This window comes from Nicotiana sylvestris, chromosome 12 (assembly GCF_000393655.2).
Source record: "Nicotiana sylvestris chromosome 12, ASM39365v2, whole genome shotgun sequence".
Taxonomy (NCBI): domain Eukaryota; kingdom Viridiplantae; phylum Streptophyta; class Magnoliopsida; order Solanales; family Solanaceae; genus Nicotiana; species Nicotiana sylvestris.
The window spans coordinates 4,848,420-4,870,939 of record NC_091068.1 but is presented as its reverse complement, the minus strand read 5'-3'; the positions used below and the strand labels follow the sequence as shown (position 1 = coordinate 4,870,939).

Genomic DNA, 22,520 nt, shown 5'->3' with positions numbered 1-22,520 from the left:
ACGCCACACAGGTAAGTTTATTGCTAACACAGTTGCAGATATTTGTAGATATTTTTGCATTAGAGATAAAATTATGTCGGTTTTAATGGATAATGCTTCTAGTAACACTAACGCTATAGGCTTGCTTACAACTACACTAAATCCTGCATTTAGTAATATTTTTCATGTTAAATGTATTTGTCATATTTACTATTTAATCGTCGGTGCTGGTATGAAAGTTTTAAATGTATAAATTGAAAAAGTTAAAATGACTCTTAATTGGCTTTTTTATTCAAACCGTAGAAGTAGACTTAAAGACTATTTTAAAAAATATGATGAATTTGGCCTTAGAGAAAAAAAGGTTCCTAAACCTTGTCCGACTAGATGGAATTACATGTATGAAAGTTTAGTTGTTGCATATGAATATAGAAACCCAATAAGCGCAACATATAATGCTCGTGTAGGTGATGATGATGGTGATGATGATGAGCACCTTACAATTCAAGATTGGACTAATGTTAAAATGCTTGTAGACTTTTTAGAACAATTTCATGTTGCTACAAATGAATTATCTGGGCAATATTATTCTACTATTTTTAACTGTTTAGTTTATATTGCAGCACTTGCAGATTTATTTACTCAATTTTCAGAGGGTGGGGTAATTTATCAACAAGCTATTATTTCTATGAAAGCTAAGTTTAAAAAAAAAAAATTCCCTATCCCCCTATTTTTGGTGTTGCTGCAGTGTTAAATCCTACAATGAAATTAGGAGGTCCTCACTTTTGGTACTCAAAAATTTATAACGCTTTATCACTTTCAGCTGAGGAATTTGCTACACTTGGAGATACAAAAGCCTCAATTAAAATAAATGCTCAAACAATTTATAATGCTTATTAACTTGCCTTAGATCATGCTAGACCAAATGTTCCAACTCCTACTTCGTCTAGTTCATAATCATCTAAAAGAACTGCGGGCCTAAAAGCCCTTAGTTCTTGGACGGAGTTCCGGGGTTCTCAAGGTGATAATATTGGTGATAGTTCACAACTAAATGAGCTTCAAGTTTATTTGTCGCAGGGACTTGAATAAGAGAATCCCGACGGTTCCTTCGATGTTTTAGAATGGTGGAAGGACAAACAAAAACACTATCTGGTTCTTTCAAGGATGACTCGAGATATTTTAAGTGTTCAAGCTTCAACAGTGGCATAGGAGAGCGCTTTCAGTCAAGCGAGACTTCAAATCGGTGATCATAGAGCGTCTATGAGAGAGAGCTTGGAAAATTAGTACTCTTCAAAGATTGGATCCGTTCGGAAAGAAGAAATTTTGGACTTGCAGAATCACAACCGGAGATAGACGAAGCTTATGAAGAAATGTTAGTGGAACTTGCGCAGGATGCTGCTTCGCCCGGAAGTGGTGATGAACAAGCTTCTTTTCCACCACCACCAACGAAAATTCCTCCGGACCTTGAAGGATTTATGAGATTTGTTAGAGATAATACATAGACTAATATGTAACTTGTATTTTGGCACATCTTCCTTAGTTTTTTTCTCCTTTTAATGGTGGTATTAGTACCTTGTTGTGCTCATTTCATTAGGGGGAGGAAGACTAAGAAAGATATTGCCATTTTTTGTTAATGTCGTAATAATAAAAATTATAAGACATTTCCTTGAATATTTCTTTGCAATTTATTTTGTGTTTAAATTTGATATAGTATATATATATATTATATATCTAATACATATAAGCTATATACAAGGCACTATATATATATATATATATATATATATATATACATATAAGCTATATATAAGGCAATATATATATATATATATATATATATATATATATATATATACTATGCACTTAGTATATATAATAGACTATACTATACACTTAATTAGTATATATAATACACTTAGTATATATAATAGTATTATATATGTATATATATTTATATATATGTGTATATATATATATATATATAAAATATTTTTTAAAAATATTATATATAACTTACATATAGACTATATATATATGTATTAGATAGACTCTCTCTCTCTATATATCTAATTATATATACATACTATATATATTTATATAGCTATATATAAGCAATTTATATTAGTATATACATATATAGTTTACAAGAAATTGCCTTAGATATTTTTTTTTTTTTAAAAATAGTCCGGAAAAAAGCCCTTTTAGGCCCGCGGGCCCGGCCCATTTAGCCCGAAACCATGTGGGCTTAGGACCGCAGTAGGCCGGTTCCACTCATTTGCCCCGTTAGGCCTGGGACAGCCTAAGCCCGACCCGCCTAAGCCCAGGCCCATTTGGCCCGGCCGGTTTGGCCTATTTAGGCCCGGGCCCGGACCATAATACAACCTTAAACGAGTGTGTCCAAGGTAAAATAATCAATTATTGTTCGGAGGTAGTAATAAATATTGAAATGATGTTACATTTTCATATGAAATAATAATGCTAGTACTCTCTCAATTTCAGTTTAAGAAATACATCGACATTTTTATGACTATTTAGAGCATGTAATTAAGGTTTAAATGAGAAATTTTAGAGTTAAGGTTTAAGTGAGAAGCTGATTAGGGTTTAAGTGAGAAGCTGATTAGGGCTCGAATTCCGTCCACAAGGCAGTGGCTACCCTGTTGGAGCTCTCGCACTTGCCCTATACATCCCTGATCGCCATTGATTTGAACCTTCAGGTTTGACAAATTTGACTACAACATTTAGCTGTCCAAGTTTTTTTTGTCGAAATGTTGATTTTTGGGTATTGTTTCTTTTCCTATTATGCAAATGTTGGAGGTCTTATGCGTACCAATTTCTCTTCAATCTTACATTTTTTTTGCAAAGATTTCATAAACTTTGAAACGAACTAGGTTTTTCAAAAAAATAAAAAATCATTCTTTGCCAGGATTGTGTCAAACTAACGCACCTAAGCTTGGTGAATTTAAGATGGTCTTACCGTTAGCTAACTCCCCACCTATGTTGCTCGGACTCTGGTGTGGGTATCCAATAGGGGTGCGGATCTAGGAGGTCGGATTCTTCGTCACATAAATTTTAGGATCCGGAGGTATGGACCCGAGTGCCGATGCGGATACTGGGATGCAGCAAATAAATGTATATTATAACATATAAAGTATATATTTTGATTAATTAAAGCTACTACACTAAAACTAATAAAATTTAATTCCTTATAAACACCTAGTAATATGTTATCCATAAGATATCTCGTGTAATAGCTAAGCATTCTCATACTTTATATAACTAAACTTATATGACATAAACCTAAAATTCAAACTAAATGCCCAATCAATCTATACTTCTCAGTCATTGATGTAGTCAGTGCAAGACCAAATCCAGTGTGGATCTCACACCCACAAATATGTCGTGTCGACACGGGTGTGCCAGGGATTTTGAAGAGTCCGCACAACATAGCTCCCAACCCCTTTTCTTGAGTTTGTGTCCACAAAATGTTCAAAGATATAGGATTTTAGGCTTCTTGAAGTTGACTGGTTACTTTTTCTTGGGTTTAGAAAGAGAGTTTGAGTTTTGAAATTGTAGCATATTCTTCTGGTGAGGAAAAAAGATAGACTTTTTAATGCTATATAAGTTACAAAGTTTGATTCCCATCGTGAAAGGAAGAAAAATCAGTTATCTTAGTTGTTAGATCTGATGGATATCGTCTTGGGGAGTGATCAATACAGAGGCGGATGTAGTGCTTTAGTTACAGGTTCATCCGAAGCCAATAACTTTTGCTCAGGCTCTTTATATGTATTAAAAAAAATTCACTATATAAGTATAAATAATAGAATGCTGAAGTCTATTTGTTTGGACTTTATCTGCCTTTAAGGAAGCTAAACTTATAGAAATTTAGCAAGATTTTGATTGTTCTGGTTTATCAGATAGATATTCTTTGAGACACAGGTGACTTCTTCCCATCTGCCTAAACGTTGGCCGGCAAAGTTACCCGATGGAATAGTCGAGGTGTGAGCAAGTTGGCCGGACGCCACTGTCACCAGAAAAAAATAGATGGACATGTTCTTTCTACCACATATATTGAGGTTTCAAGGGTCTATGGAATTATGCACTCATACTGTTCCTTTTCTTTTTGGTGATAAGTACAGTCAGACTGTTCCTCTTGAATTGTTTTTTGGAACTCTTTCTGTTTTAAAGGTTTTTTTGAGACAGCCAGAGAGAATAGCAGTTATAGGTTTTGGTAGTTTGATAAAAATTTAGTCACAAATATAGGTTTCATATTAGAGACTAATTTCTAGCATGAAGGGTTTTAGTTTGGTGCTTAAAATTGATTAGATAATTCTATTTGCACTTAAAGGTGGGATATATTTCCTTGTTCTTTGGAGTTTTAGCGCCATGCTTTAATTGAATAGACATTCTTATTGTGATGGTAATATGGGAGCCGAAACAGTTTTTCGTTTTTACAGATGTTAGATTTAATATTTTGTTTTGGTGTTAGTGTCTGAAATAAAATTGACTCTTCTGTGCAACTTGATACTTAAAATCAGAAACTCTGAAATTGAGGACTTTGGTCTTGAAGTAAGTAGTTTATTGAGTGTTGCTTTTACTTTCAAGTGAATTGGATAGTACGAAACAAAACTAAACCAAAATTTAAGTATTTTAAGTGGGTTATGGTAATCTCATCAGGGGGTAGCAGTATGCTCGGTTTCCTAACCATGCTTTTTCTCTCTTTCTCCTTCTGCAGAGAAATCGGTTTTGGTGCATTGCAAGAAGCGTATGCTCATGAAGTTGGAGAAGAAATCCAAGAAATGAAAAAAGAGTGCTAGCACCACTGGTTAGGGGTGACAAAGGGTGATGTTACAGCTGTTGAGCGTGATTTAATTTTCGACGAAGAGAAGCTCTCTTTTGTAGGGACCAGGAGAGAAAGGGATAAGGAAAAGATGGGAACTAAAGCACCCGGAGAAAGCAAAGATCGTGACATCAAGAGAAAGAAAGAAAGAGGTGGTGGAAAACAGCCTGGGAAGTCCAGTATAGACAGGTGCGAGGATGCTGTTGAAAATATTGTGAAGAAGAAAAATACATTCAAGAATGAGCGGGAGAAAATGCATGATGCACTTGTAGATACCAAAACAATTGCTCATAAAAGTGATAGTGAGACACAGCATAGTGAGGTGAAGAGGAAGAGAAGGAAGGAAAAGAGGAAAAAAGAGGATGGACAGGTAGATATTGTGACTGGAGTCAATCATTGTTTCAACCATAGTAGAGATAGAAGATAACAAAACAGATGATGCTAATATCAGAAAGAGGAAAAAGAAAAAATTAGGAAACAATTTTAAAGATCTTTCACATGAAAGGAGTGAAAAAAGAGTGAGATTTTCAGGCGATGTTCGGGTTTTCCCTCCATCCGTTGATCCAAGTGATGAGAAGCATGAAATTAACGAAGAAAAATTACTGTACGGCAAATGGTTCACAAAAGAAGAAGATGAAATTGTCAAAGACACTGTTTATAAATACATCGAGGTACATAACTTGGGCAAAGAAGGATTGCAAAAGGTTTTGAACTCTATATCTCATCCTGAAGTAAGGGGCTGCTGGAAAAAAATAGGGAGTGCTATACCGTACAGGCCTTATGGTGCAGTTTATCAGCGTGCACAACGTTTATTTCGAAGTGGTGAGAAGCGTAAATATACTGAAGAAGAGTATGAGATGATGCGAAAGTACCATGGAGAACATGGAACCAAGTGGAAGGTCTTGGCCGATGAACTTGGGAAACATTGGATTCATGTGGGAAATGCATGGAATAGGATAAAACTGGCCAATCAGAAGAAAGGAAATTGGGCTCAGGAGGAAATCCAGACTTTGTTTGATTTGGTAAATGCTGATCTGCTACTGAAGCTCTGTGAAGAGAAGAAATCTAAGCGTGGGATGTTACGGGATAATATTAGCTGGAGTAAAATTAGTGACAAATTGTCCACCAGGAGTGGTGTACGTTGCTGCAATAAATGGTACAGACAATTAACATCATCGATGGTGGCCGCATGTGAATGGGCAGACACTGATGACTATCGCCTAATTGATGCCCTTTTTGAACTGGATCCGAGCTGCATAGAGGATGTGGATTGGGACAATCTTCTTGACCACAGGGATGGAGAGTTATGTCGAAAGAGATGGAAACAGATGGTTCGTCAAATAAGTCAACATGAAAACAAGTCATTTGCTGCACAGGTAGAAGTGTTAGCTAAGAGATACCGTCCTGATTTGGTTGGAGCAAGAGAGGCCTGGGATAGAAAACCACTTGTTCCATGAAGTGTCAGCACAGACGTTTCTATAGAGAGAGATGCTCAAGGAACATGTATTCTGAGGCGGATCCAGGTTTTTAAATCGGTTGGTGGGTATCCTGTACCCTTTATTTTCCAGTTAGTTTGAACATAGCGTCACTATATAATTTTAAAAATTATTCAACTGTATATAGGTCAAATCGAAGGCATTGAGTGCAGACAATACGTACACTAAATACGTCACTGGATGTACTAAATACATCCTACTCCTATATTCGAATGCATCTTCATCAACTTGAGTGTTACTTATGGCATATTTGGAATATATACTTATCTTATTTTAAGACTTAGGAGTCTGGTGGGGAAAAATAAGTAGCTGTTGCTTTAGACTGAGTTTTAGATAAGAAGACTCCAAAAGACTCATCTAGTGCAAAAGGGGGCTATATATGTGTGTCCAGGAAATATCGTAATAACTGCCTTTGTTTGTTTCATTTTTAATACAGGAAATATATCTGGTTATTTGCCATGGCATGATGCAAAGAATCATAATGTTGCTAAGTGGAAGGAAGGGGCAGGATCGTATCGCTACCAAACGCTGATCTCACAATGTCAATCCAAAAGCCTGAAAACCATTTCATTCCCTGTACGTAAAGTTGGTGATGAAACGCAATGTTGATAAATCCATCAAGTAAAATATTCAATCTCGTAATTCTAGTTATGGTAGGAACTGTAGTTTTAATTACTAGGTTTTCTCCTGTATGTTAAAGAGGCCAGTTAAACTTGCCCTGATATAGTGTGTCTGCCAACGCTAACTGTTATGAACGTGGAGTAGGGCATTTTCTCGTTACTGTTCCAATGTTCGGATGAAGGGAGCCTTGGCGTAACTGGTAAAGTTGTTGCCACATGACAAGGAGGTCAAGGGTTCAAGCCGCGGAAACAGCCTCTTGCATAAATGTGTAGGGTAAGGTTGCGTATAATAGACCCTTGTGGTCCGACCCTTCTCTGACCCCATGCATAGCGGGAGCTTAGTGCACTGGATTGCTCTTTTTTTTTTTTTGTTCCAATGTTCTAGGTGGATGAATACTACTAGGAGAATGCAGAATAAACTAGTTGAAGATGGAAGTGTGAACATTGTCGAGTCTAGAGCCCGAGAAGCTATAAAGATAAGTTCAAAGCTCGTGAAGGGCTTAATGAGAGATAAAGCTTCGATCAAGAAGTAAATTGTATACTAGATCTTCCCTTATGGGAAAACCAAGCAAGGCATGAAACTTTGGCTTTTGTTGTCTAAGCGATTATATAGGATGTCATGATAGTCAGAGGCAGAGTCAGGATTTGTAACTTTTGGGTTCATTATTCTAATTCTTTTAAGTTACTCGTTCTAAATTAATAAGTTGTGCATAATTCAATAATTTTAAGACAAATATAGAGTTTGGACAAAAGTTACTGGGTTTAATCGAACCTGTATCCGAAGGGCTAGCTCCGTCCCTGATGATAGGTCACATTTTAAATAATGTTGTTGCATTCGGTATGTTTTCATCCCTTCATTCCAACGTCTATTTAAGCATTTGGATATATTTGGTTGAAGTTGAAAAAATACTCGTAATATTTGCAGTTGAGGTGAATAGGAATATTTAAAAGATGAAGTTGTGTAACATGAAGTATAGTTGAAGAAAAAAGTTGAAAATTTGTGATTGAAGACCATCGTTCACTTGAAATACTTTTCAAAATTATTTTTTTTTAATTTTTTACCAGTACTGCGAATAGTAAAGTCCGTTCTATTGATAACCAAACCAATATTTACAATTATTTTACAATCAAATGAGGTAGAAAAAAGTAATGGAACACAAGTTAAGGTTTGCATTCTATAATAAGGGTATTCAAAAAAAAAAAAAAATAGAAAAAAACTTAGATAGTGACTGAATACAACTAAGTACTAACTATATAGGAAATTCAACATATATATAGAATTATTTTATTTTATTTTTGAGACTGAATTGAACACCCCTTCACACACTTAGGTGCCGTGTGCATAAAAAACACTTTTTTAAAAAAAAAAAATCACTTTTTTCCGAAATTGGTGGTTGGCTACGAAATTGATAAATTTTAGAATTTTTCGAAAATTTGAAAAGCTTCAGAAAATTATTTTTTAAAATTTTTATTTCAAAGCACTCACAAAAATTCAAAAACAAACTAAATTATATTCATGTCCAAATACAATTCTAATTCATAAATACCATTTTTACTTGATTTTTTTTTTAACTTTTTCCGGAAGTTTACAATTCTTATGTCCAAACGACCACTTAGCTCCGCCACTAATGTCTAGTTTATGTTACTATCTTTTTAGTTGGCCAAATACATAAACAGACCATTAAATTTGGCCCAATTTTTCATTTTGACACTTTAACTTAGTCTTGTTCCATTTTGGCCCTTAAACCTTATTTTTTTTGTTCCACTTTAACACAAATTTTTTTATCCCAGGTAAAAATACAGCGCGTGCAAATACCCAGCTGCTATCCCCACCCCCACCCCACTGCCCCCCTCCCCCCAAAAAAAAATTTTTTTTACTTTTTTTTTTGTAATTTCAAATTATTATTTTTTCGTTTTTCTGCCCCCTCCTGGGGACAAAATATTGTTTTTAATATATTTTCAGTAATAACTATGGGTTCAACTAAACCCATAACTTTCGACACAGAGTAAAAATTTGTATGTAAAAATTCATTAAAATTGCAAAAATAATAGATATGAACCCATAATTTTAAAAATATAATGAGTTCAATGTTAAAAACATTAAATTGAATCCATAGGATTTAAATCCTGGATCCGCCTCTGCATTGAGAGTATGAAATTTGGCTTAAAAAATGACTCTCATGCGCCTACAAGGGTGAGTCAAATCACACATGGAATCTAGTCAGTGTTTGTGTTAAAGTGGAACAAAAGAAATGGGGTTGGAGGGCCAAAATGGAACAAGACTGAGTTAAAAGTGCCAAAATGAAAAATTGGTTTAATGGCCTATCTATATATTTGGCATTTTTAGTGGGAGAAATTCAAAAATAGCCAGATTTACAACAGGTCGTTCAAAAATAGCCCAGTTTCAAAAGTAATCGAAATTTAGCCACTTTTTATGTAAAGATAAATCTGAGTGAAAACACTGTTCAAACCCGAAAAATACGCCATTATATTATGCTGGAGTTCTAAAATAAGTATACTTGAACTCCAGCATATTATACTAGAGTTCCAGGATAAGTATGCTGGAACTCTCCAGCATAATATGATGGAGTTCCAGCATAAGTACACTAGAACTCCAGCGTAATATACTGGAGTTCCAACAAGTATACCGGTCCAACATAATATACTGGAGTTTGGAGCACCGATGCTCCAGTCTCCAGTATATTATACTGGAGCCATCAAAGTATACCGGTCCAGCATAATATGCTGGGGTTCATACACAGGTGCACCGAACTCCAGTATATTATGTTGGACCAGTCTCTGTTGCAGCAAAATAGTGGCTATTTTTCATTGACTTAGTAAACGTTGGCTATTTTTGAATGACCAGTCCGAAAACTGGCTATACCTTGCTATTTTTACTTTTTAGTTTGTTCTAAAAAAGAATAGGGAAATTTTCGTTCCTATACCATATAGGAAACTATATTACCAAATATGTTCACAGTTTGCATATTACCCTTCATGTTAATAGTATTTCTACATAATATATACAATGCATTAAATAAGGAATCATTGTAGCTGTAAGATCCCTTATTTAGGCGCGCTAAAAAGGGAAATTAAATATTTTTCAGATCTTCCACAACGCAAATCACGCACAGTAATAACTATCGTCTACTTTGTTACAAAATTTCCGTACTCCATTTTTGCGATAAACTATGTTTCAACATTTTCTTTGATTTCATAAATCAAAATCGACAAAATCTTCTACAATTCTTCTACAACAAAAGCAATTATGGCAAAAATACCAATTATGCTACAACTGAATGGGAATTGGGATAGCTTTGGGAGATTTAGAGAATTCGAGGTCGATGGCATTGTAGTCGATGATGATGTGAATTATAGTCTATTGATTTCTACAATAGCACAACAATTAATGATTGATACATCCAAAAAAATTATAGAAATCAAATACATTTTTAACGAGCATTGTCCTCCAATGGAAGTTAGGAACGATATGGGTGTTCGTGTATACATGGAGACGAAAAAGAAAATAACAACTTAGGATCATATCCGCTATGTATAACTTTTCGCGATTTCAATATGGAATTGAGTATCACCAATGAGAACACAGCTGCAGGTGTGTAACTACATTTTTTTCTATGAACTACATTTTATCTACAAATACACTACATATACATATCAATATGGATTTCTGTAATATCTACAAAATTTCTACATTTATTCTACAATAAAACTACAAAAAATTTGAAAAATTAATATGAAATACTAAATTTCAACCTTTCTACAAATTATCTACAAACTGGTGATAACAATATTTATATTTATTTTCATGCAGGTTCGTCTGGAATACTATAGTTACTTGATAAGCCAACATCTCCCGTTATAGAGGAATATGAAAGTATAATAATAACAGACAATACACCAAGTTCTATTGAAGTAGGACAAGTATACCAAGACAAGGAAATAATTGCAACTTCAATGAAACACTATTCTGTCATGCACAAGTTCTAATTCAGGGTTAAAAGATCTAGTGAATAGTCAAAGATTATTATTTTTTTAATTTTGTAATTTATTTGTAATTTTTTACTTTTTCAATTTTCCTTGTGATAATGTTTAAAAGAATTGTAGTTGAATTGTAGTTATGTTGTATATAGATTGTATAATGTGATCGTTTAAGCTAAGACAATTTTTTTAAATTTAAATTTTAACCCATTGTTAAAAATGTATTTATTTTGTAGCTACTGGCTGATATGTGTTGGTAAAAACTGTACATGGAACATTAAGGCAACTAGCATAAATGATTCTGCAATGTTCAAGGTCAGAAATTTCGACAGCCAACACACATGCTCTTTAATGGACAATACGTTCATACAATGCAAACCTACTGCCATGGTAGTTGGTAGCATGGTTATTCCAAAATATTCTGATCCTAAGACAATTTACACCCCAAAAGACATTCAATTTGACATGTCTGAACATGACGTGAATCTAACCTACATGAAAGCTTGGAGAGTAAAGAAAAGGCCTTACAGTTTTTGAGATGTCATCCTGCTGACTCCTACAGCAAATTGCCTAGTTAATTGTATATTCTAGAGAAGACTTATCCGGGGTCTGTAGTAAAATTGAAGAAGACAGACGATGACTGCTTCTTGTATGTATTTGTTGCGATTTGTACGTCAATCAGTGGCTGGGAATATTGTAGACCAGTTGTAGTAGTTGGTGTGACCTTTTTAAAGTTAGCATACATGGGAATAATGCTAACAGCCAGTACAATGGATGCAGCAGGTACTGAAGTTTTATTTGTAGAAATATTCTAACTTGTATGTTTTTGTAGTACTTTCAGATTAATTATAGATATATTATAGAATAATTGTAGTTTGTATATATATGTCTTCTTCTGCATTTTTACTACAACTAATTAATTGCTTCTTGCCACATAATGTAGATACCATATTACCATTGGCATATGCTGTTGTTGATTCAGAGAATGACGCATTATGGAAGTGGTTTTTTGAGCAATTCAAGCTCACGTATGGTGAAAGACCAAATATGTGTGTTCTTTCGGATCGGAATGAGAGTATCTTGAAGGCAACATCTATTGTTTATCCCGGCATGCCACATTATTCTTGCATGTGGCATATTTGGACAAATATACTGGCAAAGTTCAAGAAGGGACATCTTAAGCTAAGTGAATTATACTTTGCCACGACGTGGTCATACACACTTGATGAATTTAATGAAAGGATGTCAAAAATTGAGGAGATTGACCCCCGTGTTAAAGCATACTTATACGATATTGGATATCATAGATGGTCTCGAGTACATGCTACGGTGAACAGAACTTGGACTATGATATCAAACATTACAGGGTCATTGAATGTTGTAACAAAATATGCAAGAGAGCTGCCGATAGTAGAACTATTAGAGTATATGAGCACCCTTCTTGAACGTAGGACGAAAGAAAAGTTATTGAAAGCAAAGAGTACATTCACACACCTTGGATACAAATTCAACAAAGAGTTGGATGACAACAGAACATTGCCGCACAAGCTTAGAGTAAGATCTGATTATTTATTGGATCAAATTCATAAACAACACAATATAGATATTTTGTATATATCTTGATTTTAACCGTATATGAATTATTTTTTGTTTGTAATGTACTCGTAGGTGAGGGCTTCAACAGACTATATCCATACAGTAATAGATGGTGTGAGGCGCTGTATTGTGTGTCTTGAAAACAAGAAATGTAGTTGTTGTCACGACCCGTTTCCTGAACAAGCCGGGACTGGCACTCGATCACTAAACATGACCGAGCAAACCATCTCTACATATCAAATCTATTATAACTCCAAACTTTATATGCATTAAGGCAATACTCTAACCAACTACTTTTGATTAATTTAAACATTTAAATAAATCAACTCCAAAACTTTATTCATAGTAACCAATGAAATACTGCTAAGTTATTATAAAAAACATCTGAATCTTAACCCAACAACAATGTCTATGAAGCCTCTACTAATAAACTGATGCACTGCTCAGGACATGAGATTTCCTGGCCAGTTCTCTAAGTAACAAAGAAATAACTAAATAAAGATGACTCTAAGGAATACTCTACGAACAAAAGCGGAGCTCACCAATAGCACTGGAAGAGAAGGAAGTCCTAACCAGTAGCCTGCTCGCCTGCAAAACCAGTTCCTATGTTGTACCGCAGACCAACGTAGGTTCCCAAAAGAGAACGTCAGTACCATCCATTGTACTCAGTGAGTCTCAACAACAGGGGTCGAAACATTAATAACATATACATTACGAACAAATGTTCTAAATGCATGTAAAACATAAAGCTTATAAGAATAATTCTAAAATAATTGCATAATAGCAGTTTATGAATATTCTAAAAGAAATTCTTTTCTTTTTCTTTCTTATAAAAAAACTTCACTTTATACTTTGGGAGTTCCAACTACCCTGACTTAATTCTGTTTCAGTCACCGTGTGATCGGCACGGGTTCGATCCCAACCTGATCGAATAGGCCCAATCCACGAGGTGCCACTCGCTTCATGGTTCTCAGCGCTCATGTATCATACCTTACCATGGCTAATTAAATTCTCAGCAATGAGACCCTCGGCTCGTGTGCTCCCTACTTTGGTAGAAGTAGTTTCAGGAAGTCAACGCCTTGTCAGGACCCTCGGCCTGGACGATGACCCCTTCTCAAAATAGAGGATACTCCCAAAAATCTTTTCTTTCTAAAACTTCTTCTTGTGACTTTTCAAGTCTAAATCTTTCATATATACTTATTCTGGAATCCTTAAATGCAAGGTATGACATAAGAATAAAATAAACATTCAAAAGTATTTATAGAGAATCTTGGTCCTTCATGAATTTTCAACATGAAAATGACATATAAGAATAACTCAACAATCTGAAATTTATGCACATATATCAAAATAAGCATCTAAACTTTAGCTAGAAAATAATTCTAAGCTAATAGGTACTTACTACTCCAATTAAGTATATATTAACTCTTTTATGCAATTCATCAAACACCTTGTATGCGTGTTTTTGTGAGTTAAATCACTTTAGTAAAGGGTTATATCACTCGAGCCAATACGCAATCCCCAGTCCAATTGACACCAGTCAAATAATCGATTCTACAACAACCAGTGCATTTTAATCAATTTTAAAGTTTTACACCTAAACATGAAATTTATTGTTGATATAGAGGAAGAAGGGAATTAACTATTCTATTCTTACCTATTACTATTGTAGAGTAATTGAGAATAGGGAATTTTATATACCTGAGAAAAAAAATAAGTGAGTTACGAAGAACCCTAGAATTGTTCGAACAATTCTGGCTGCCTCTGGTCCTACCCGTGCGTTTGTGTTTCTGTGTTCTGCGCCTCCTTTTTTGCTTTGCTTGTTCGAAATAGGCTTCTTGACTTTCTAAATGAGAAGTAAGCTCATTCTTATTCCAAGGCTTTAAGCCTTTTGTTTTATTATTATTTTCTTTCCTTTTTTTTCTTTTTTTGACTTAACTAGTAATTAATGATACCCACTTTTGATAATTAATAATATTAAAATTATTAATATTTTTCTAATTGTATATCCAATTATTTAAGTGTATGCGCGCGCGCGCGCACACACACACACACACATATATATATTTCACTATAAGCAAGACAAAATAATAGTAATAATAATAATTTAGTTATATAATTAGCGTATCTTGAAACTTTTATAAATTTAAGGAGTGTTACAATCTTCCCTCCTTAAAAGTATTCGTCCTCGAATGTTGCTAGAGCCTTATTCTTAAGCTAACAATCATTCCTTAGGTCTTTGAACCTCTTAAGTTTTCTTAGCACTACTCACTTTTCCAAGGGACTCAAAATTTTGGCTAACTCCCTAAATTTTCAAAAAATTTAGCAGGGTTTCCCTTGTAAATTGGACTATCCAAAAAAATATCCTTGTCACAAATACCACAACCACACCAACAATAACCAATATACCATAACAGACCATTTTTAGGCACCATATACAACTCATAAATTAATTACTCATACTCCAGCAAAGAGGTACCACAATAACCAACAAGAATCTAAAGCACAACACTTTAACAAAAGTAAATCACTTTAAGGAGTTAAATGTACTATGGCATGACACTAAATTATTAAATAACTAAATATACTCTGACAAAACTAAATTATTTCAACAACTAAGTATAATCTAGCAAGGACACAAACACATGCTAACTTGTATTTAATAAATAAAATATAAATGCCAATCCAAACCTAGGTTCGCATACCTTTTTCCTCAAATAAATATGGATATTTCTTCCTCATATCTTCCTCGACCTTCCACGTAGCCTCTTTTGAATCATGATTAGTCCACAAAACCTTTATCGATGCTATATCTTTTGTTCTCAACTTTCTTACTTGCCTATCAAGAATTTCTATAGGTACCTCTTCATAAGTCATACCTTCCTTAATTTCTATGGTATCAACAGGTATTATATGCGACTCATCATAGATGTACTTTCTAAGCATAGGCATATGAAAGACAGGATGAACAGAGGACAATTCAACGGGCAGCGCTAGCTCATAAACTATGTTTCCCTTCTTTTCTAGAATTTCATAAGATCCGATAAATCTAGGGCTAAGTTTCCCTTTTTTACCAAACCTAATAACTCCTTTCATTGGTGAAACTTTCAAAAACACCTTATCACCAACCATGAAATCTAACTCACGATGCCTCTTGTCAGAATAAGACTTTTGACGACTCTAGATCACTTTCAGTTTTTCCTTGATTAACTGAACTTTCTCTAAGGGCTCACAAACGAACTCTGGACCAATTAACGACACCTCTGCTGGTTCAAACCAACCCACTGGAGACCTACATATTCTCCCATACAACAATTCATAAGGAGCCATACCGATGCTAGCCTGATAGATGTTATTGTAAACAAATTCTATAAGTGGCAAGTGATCATCCCAATTACCTCCAAAATCTATAACACATGCACGCAACATATCTTTGAGTGTCTGAATGGTCCTTTCTGCATGGCCTTCGGTTTGTGGATGGAAAACGGTGCTCAAATTGACCTTGGTACCTAATCTTTTCTGAAATGCCCGCCAAAAATGCGCTGTGAACTGAGGGCCTCTGTTAGATATGATTGAAACTGGATTACCATGCAATCGGACTATTTCTTTGATGTACAACTATGTGTACTGCTCTGCGGAATCTGTCATCTTTACTGGTAGGAATGCGCGGACTTTGTCAATCAGTCTACAATAACCCAAATTGAGTCATGCTTACGGTATGTGCGAGGTAGACCTTGTAAGCACGTGATTTTTGCCCTGTATGAGAATTACTCCAAAAAATTCAAAAATAAAGTAATTTTTTCTTGGTGTGCAATTTTGTGATTTTATGATATTTTGAATAATTATTTGTATTTGTCTGTGCATGTTTATTTGTTAAATTAATAAAAATACAAAAAAATGTTGCATTTTGCATGTAAGATTTAATTCTACTATTTTTAGTAATTGAATATGTTTTACAAAAAATATAATTACAAAAATAGGCATCATTTGCATTTTTAGCATTTAATATCCAAATATACAATTTTATGCTTAATTATTACTTAATTGCGCGTTAATTGTTATTGGGAGTTAATATGCGCTTTTATAACTTAATTTAGTTCTTGAATAATAGTTGAAGTATTTTTATAATTTAGTTTTAGAAAAATAAAAGAAGAAAAGAGAGCAAAAATATAAAGAAAGTCGGAATTGGGCCTCTTCTTCGATTTCAAGCCACAGGCCCAAAAAATGGCCCAATCTTCCCTACGACCCAGTCCATTTCGAACTGGGTCGACCCAGTCCATAACCCAACATCCTTTGTCTTTCATTTTTTACAAAAAAAACAAAAACAAAACAAAAACAAAATCAAGAAAACCCTAACCTAAACACTAAACTACCCCCCCTTTCTATCTTTCTTCTTCTTCTTCCTCAAGAAAGACAAGCTCCATCAATGGCTACTTCACCATCTCCACCACAATCACCCCTTCACCACATAACTATGGCTGCCCTCAAGCTTCACCATTGTCGTTTTTTTTGCACCATGGTTGCCCACGTTTGCTTTCATCTTCTTCGTCGAGCTCAAGCTTGAGCTCGACATCCATGGACGACCACTGCTTCCCTAGCAGCCATGACTGGGTTCCTCGTCGTCGACCAGCGTAGCCACTCCAACCCTCAACCCTAGTCACGCCGGAAAAACCCTCGACCAACGAAGGAGGAACCCCATCGCTGCGGCTTCCCTTCCTCCTTCCAGCTGTCGCGACGCTGCTTCTTCCCCTCCATCTTCATGTCGAAGCTCCAGCTGCTTTCCCCTACTGCTGCGTCATCCCAACAACTGCTGCCCGAGCTTTTACCTTCCAGTTCCTCCGCCCGTCGCCACTGCTACGTCGTCGCTGCTGGCTGCTCACGTTTCCGCCATGGACGAGCAAGCTTTGATGCTGCCATGGCCAGCTGCGGGCTGCTGCCTCCTTTCCCTCCGTCTTCTTCGTTTTGTCGAAGGTCTTCCGTTGAGTCGAAGCCCGGACAGATTTGTTTACAATCGAGTTCGTCGTTGATTCACCTCCGGTTAGTTGTTTTTGAGTTTTATTTTTGTCCGTATTTTGTTTTGATATTTTCGAATCTAAAATCGGCAAATGTTTATTTTGTTCATATATGTCGTTTGAATTAATTTTTTTTAGTTTGTTCATGTGCTTTGTTAAATTAATTTTCAGATTTCAAAATAGAAGTTTAATTAGTTGTTTTCATATTCATTTCATGTTTGTATTATTGTTTAAGTGAATAGTTGTTAGTTTGATGTTTGTTAGATTCAAATTGAAATTTAATTAACTATTTCTTCAATTTGTTTCATGTGTTTATGTATTGTTAGAAATTGTTAATATTGTTAAGTTCAAGCTTAAGTTCATAATTGTTTATTCGTCGATCTTGTTATTTGTCTAAAAAGAATTTAGTTGTGTTAAAGGAAATATATTGATTTAATCGTTTTAATCCGTCATGTTTGTTGTGTTAAAATAGATTCATTCATGTTCATACTTTGTTTGGATGATCTTGAATCCGAATTTTGTATAGTTTGATTTCTTGTTTATCATTTATGATTATTTCTTGAATTTGTCTCATAATCTTGTTTAAGTTTAATATAGGAATTGTTTGTTGTAATGTTGTTAGAGTAGTTGATTTTAAGTTCAAATATTATTGAATTTAGAAATCTAAATATACTTGTTTGTTGTTGTTGTTGAATCCGAAAATAGGATTGTTTGTTGCTAGAATATTGTTCAATCAAATTTTAGTTGTTCTTTGTTGTTCAATTTGTGTTCATGTGATTTGTTGTTGAAATGTTGAAGAAATCATGTTCATGAAATTTGTTGTTTGAACATTGTTAGAAATTAATCATATTGTCTATATTTTGGTTAAGTTTGATTAATTGATGTGTTATAGCTGATGGGTAGTTTGGTAATTTATAGTACTTTCGGGGGTAAAATAGTAATTTGCAATAGGGTCGGAGGGGTAGTTTAGGAATTGTACATTTTGTAATTGTTTATATGAAGCATGGGGGACAAAATGAAATGGGGTGAGTTGTGATAGAGTTGTTTAATATAAAGGGGGGACAAGACAAAATTTTGTGGGGGGAATCTTGTATTATTTTATGTTAGGCATGGAGGACAAAATATAATGGGGTGGTGTGATATGTTTATTTAATGTAATGGGAATGAGTGGGAAGATAATGGGTTGGGTAGAGAAAAAAGTATTGATTTTAATTAATGGAAAGATTTATGGGATGGGTTATAAGAAGTCTTGAAATCAAAGAGAAGAGATAAGAGAAAAACACACACAGATAGAGAGAAAAAACGGACAGAGAATAGAAGAGAGAAAAAAAAAAGGGCTGAACATTTAAGAGAAAGAAAAATTCCGAAAAATATTTAAGCTTTCAAAATAAAAACTAAAAAATCTTCTGCTTTCTTTCTTTGTTTGAAATTAGTATTAATGGTTGTTGTTTCATTTAAAGCTTAAAGCTTTTGTTTTTGGGATTACTACTCCACCGGTCGGTTACTGGGTTGTTACTGTTGCTGGGCAGTTGTTGCTGTTGTACTGTTATTACTGCTGCTGATTCTCATCTTCATTTTCTTTTGCTTCCAATATCAGGTATATATTTTAGACTCATGTTGTGGAAAGCTTCAACATTGCCAAATAAATGAAGTTCGGAATTATAATTATGTCTTTTACTCGTTTAAATCTATTAGTTTAAATTTCAGTTTTGTTTCAGCTGGTTAATATAGTAGCTTACATTTGATGTGAGAACTGTTAGTTAATCATCCTTTGAAATTCGCATAAGCTTTGTAATAATGTTATTTATTTCAGAATTTCATTAAGTATAGCTATATTCAAATTATAAGATAGGGAACATGGCAGAAAGCTAGCCATTAATTAAATCTTATGATATTGTTGGCTAAATATGGAAGAGTATGGAAGTATCAAGAAACTACATTACTAGCATATTTTGTCACAAAAGTCCGATTTTATTTAAAGCTAAATTGATGAAATTTGTATGTTGTTCGTACATGGCGTGATAACAGTTACATGTATAACCATAAGTGAAAGGTGAGTTGATATAATTCGTTACGAGTTTAGAATATTAGGAATGGTTCAAACGTACAACTATATTGCATGTGATGCAATTTTATTGAATCAATTTGTATAATAGTTCTCTTTCTTATCAACTTGATTCTTATCTACCATTGTAAACAAATTAACCAAACAATTATAACTTTGGACTAAAAACAAGTATATGAGAAGGATATGAGATTTATAAGCACAAATTGCAACATTTTATGTCAAGGATATGTAGAAATAGAGTTCGCATTAAATATAACAATAAAAATTCTTCAGAAACTATTAATTTGTTTATCAAATTAATTCTTTTTTCAGTTTTAAATGCGATTCGATTTTTTGATATATTAATGTTGTATCCACGATAAAAATGGTAGTATTTTTAGTTACATGTTGTTTGTTTCTTTTTCATATCATTAATTCTTTAAAATTTGAATAGTTTTGAGGTATATAATTCATACGCGTAAAATAAGACTTGTAGCAACGCCTAATAAATTTTGAATTCTTTGTCAAGAAATTTGGTGGCATCCCAATCGGTGATTCTCCATGACTCTTACATTTAAAAATAGATGGATGCAATAAACATTTGTAGAGAATTTATATTACTGTCAAGAATATTTGCATAATTAAGGATGCGTTCGCGTGACTTGATTATACTTCTAAAGGCAATTCGGATTATGCGTTCGCGCAACTTCGAGCAAATTTTTATTAAAAAGAGATTCGTCGGAGGATCTTAAATTAATTTCATAAAACCCGAGATGTGCGGTTCACTACTTAATCATACAAAAAGTGCGAATGTTCTTGATTTTATTTAAAAATACAATTTCGAAAAAATAATTATTTTATAATAAATATATTATCAATATCATTGTGTACACGTACGCGTGACACGATTTTTCACGTTAAAAAATATATAATATATAAAACGAATACACGTATGCGTGATTCGATTCGAAGAAGGGTCTTTAATTGTAAACAATCTAAACAGAAGCGATAACAAAATCATGCAATAAAAAATGTAAAATCGAGATAATTAAGCCAAGAATAAAAACAGTTAAGCGACCGTGCTAGAACCACAGAATTCGGAAATGCCTAACACCTTCTTCCGGATTAACAGAATTCCTTACTCAGGATTTCTGGTTCGCAGAAAAATAAACAGAGTCATATTCTCCTCGATTCAGGAATTAAAATTGGTGACTTGGGACGCCTTAAAATTCCCAAGTGGCGACTCTGAAACAAACAAACAAATCCCGTTTCGACTGTCCTTTAATTGGAGAAAACTCCCTACGCCCTCGCGGGGCGGAAAAAGGAGGTGTGACAGACCTACTACGAAATCCATATTAATCATCTCCCACTTCCATTGTGGTATCTCTATATCTTGAGCTAGGCCACCAGGCCTTTGATGCTCTGCTTTGACTTGCTGGCAATTCAAACATTTAGCCACATGATCTGCTACTTGTTTTTTCATGACTTTCCACCAATACAACTCTTTCAAATCTAGATACATTTTGGTAGCACCTGGGTGGATAGAGTATCTCGAACTATGAGCTTCCTCCATTATGGACTTCTTAAGACCATCTACATCAGGCACACATAACCAATCATTCAACTTCAAAACTCCGTCACTTCCTAGAGTGAAAGTAGTGATTTCTTTGCTTTTGACTCCTTCTTTTAATTTCACTAAGTACAGATCTTCGTCTTGCTTAGCCTTAACATGCACAACAAGAGAGGATTGCGCTAAGGCATAAGCAGTTATATCTCATTCTTCGGTCCCATCCAATCTAATTCCATCATTTGCTAGTTTTTGAATTTCTCGACCCAAAGATCGCCTTTGTACTGCAAGATGGGCCAAGATACCCATTAACTTCCTACTAAGTGCATCTGCTACCACATTAGCTTTGCCCGGGTGATAAAGGATATTGATGTCATAATCTTTCAACAGCGCGAGCCACCTTCTCTGTCTCAAATTTAGTTCTTTTTACTTGAAAATGTACTGGAGGCTTTTGTGATTTGTAAACACTTCAGAATGCTCGCCATAAAAGTAGTGTCGCCATATTTTTAATGCAAACACCAGTGCTGCAAGCTCCAAGTCGTGTGTGGAGTAGTTCTTTTCATGATTCTTTAACTGCCTGGAAGCATAAGCAATAACTTTTCCATTTTGCATAAGAACACAACCAAGGCCCACTCTGGAGGCATCACAATACACTGTGAACCCACCCGAACCTGTTGGCAAGGTTAGCACAGGTGCAGTGGTCAACCTCTTCTTTAACTCTTGAAAACTCTGCTCACAAGCGTCTGACCATTGGAACTTAACTGCTTTCTGAGTCAACTTAGTTAATGGAGCTGCAAGTGAGGAAAACCCCTCCACAAACCTTCTATAGTATCCAGCTAACCCAAGAAACTCCTGATTTCGGTTGGCGTTGTCGGCCTAGGCCAGTTCTTGACTGCTTCTGTCTTTTGACGGTCTACTGTTATTCCTTCACTAGATACCACGTGGCCTAAGAATGCCACTGACTACAACTAGAACTCACATTTTGAAAACTTGGTATAAAACTCATTCTCCTTCAAGGTCTGCAAGGCTATTCTGAGGTGTTCTGTATAATCTTCCTTGCTCTTAGAGTACACCAAAATATTGTCTATAAACACAATAATAAAAGTATCCAGGAATGGCTTGAAAACTCTGTTCATGAGGTCTATGAATGCAGCTGGAGCATTTATCAACCCGAAGGACATCACTAGAAATTCATAGTGCCCGTAGCGAGTTCTAAAGGCTATTTTAGATATATCCTCTTTTCTGATTCTTAACTGATGGTACCCCGACCTCAAGTCTATTTTTGAAAAGTACTTTACACTCTGAAGTTGATCAAATAAATCATCGATTCTTGGTAGTGGGTACTTGTTCTTAATGGTAACTTTATTCAA

General features: G+C 34.7%; 2 protein-coding genes and 1 long non-coding RNA gene across 3 annotated transcripts; all 3 read left to right on the top strand.

The window, feature by feature from the left end:
• The first annotated feature begins 2,443 nt into the window (after nt 1–2,443).
• LOC138884334 (uncharacterized) lies at nt 2,444–5,161 on the top strand. The gene is made up of 2 exons (XR_011404509.1): nt 2,444–2,690; nt 4,709–5,161. It is a non-coding gene; the product is annotated as an uncharacterized lncRNA (long non-coding RNA).
• Nucleotides 5,162–5,196: 35 nt separating this feature from the next.
• LOC104240007 (uncharacterized) lies at nt 5,197–7,580 on the top strand (the record flags this gene model as incomplete). Its single annotated transcript, XM_009794784.2, has 2 exons — nt 5,197–6,352; nt 6,746–7,580. A coding segment is annotated over one exon (1,074 nt), but the record flags the coding sequence as incomplete, so codon positions are not given.
• Nucleotides 6,315–17,551, top strand: LOC104240005 (uncharacterized). Its single transcript, XM_070163236.1, has 8 exons — nt 6,315–6,336; nt 6,746–6,821; nt 7,315–7,458; nt 11,165–11,457; nt 11,520–11,711; nt 11,872–12,482; nt 12,597–12,648; nt 17,358–17,551. The coding sequence occupies exons 1-8, from the start codon at nt 6,315–6,317 to the stop codon at nt 17,549–17,551; spliced, it is 1,584 nt and encodes a 527-aa protein (XP_070019337.1).
• The last annotated feature ends 4,969 nt before the right edge of the window (nt 17,552–22,520 follow it).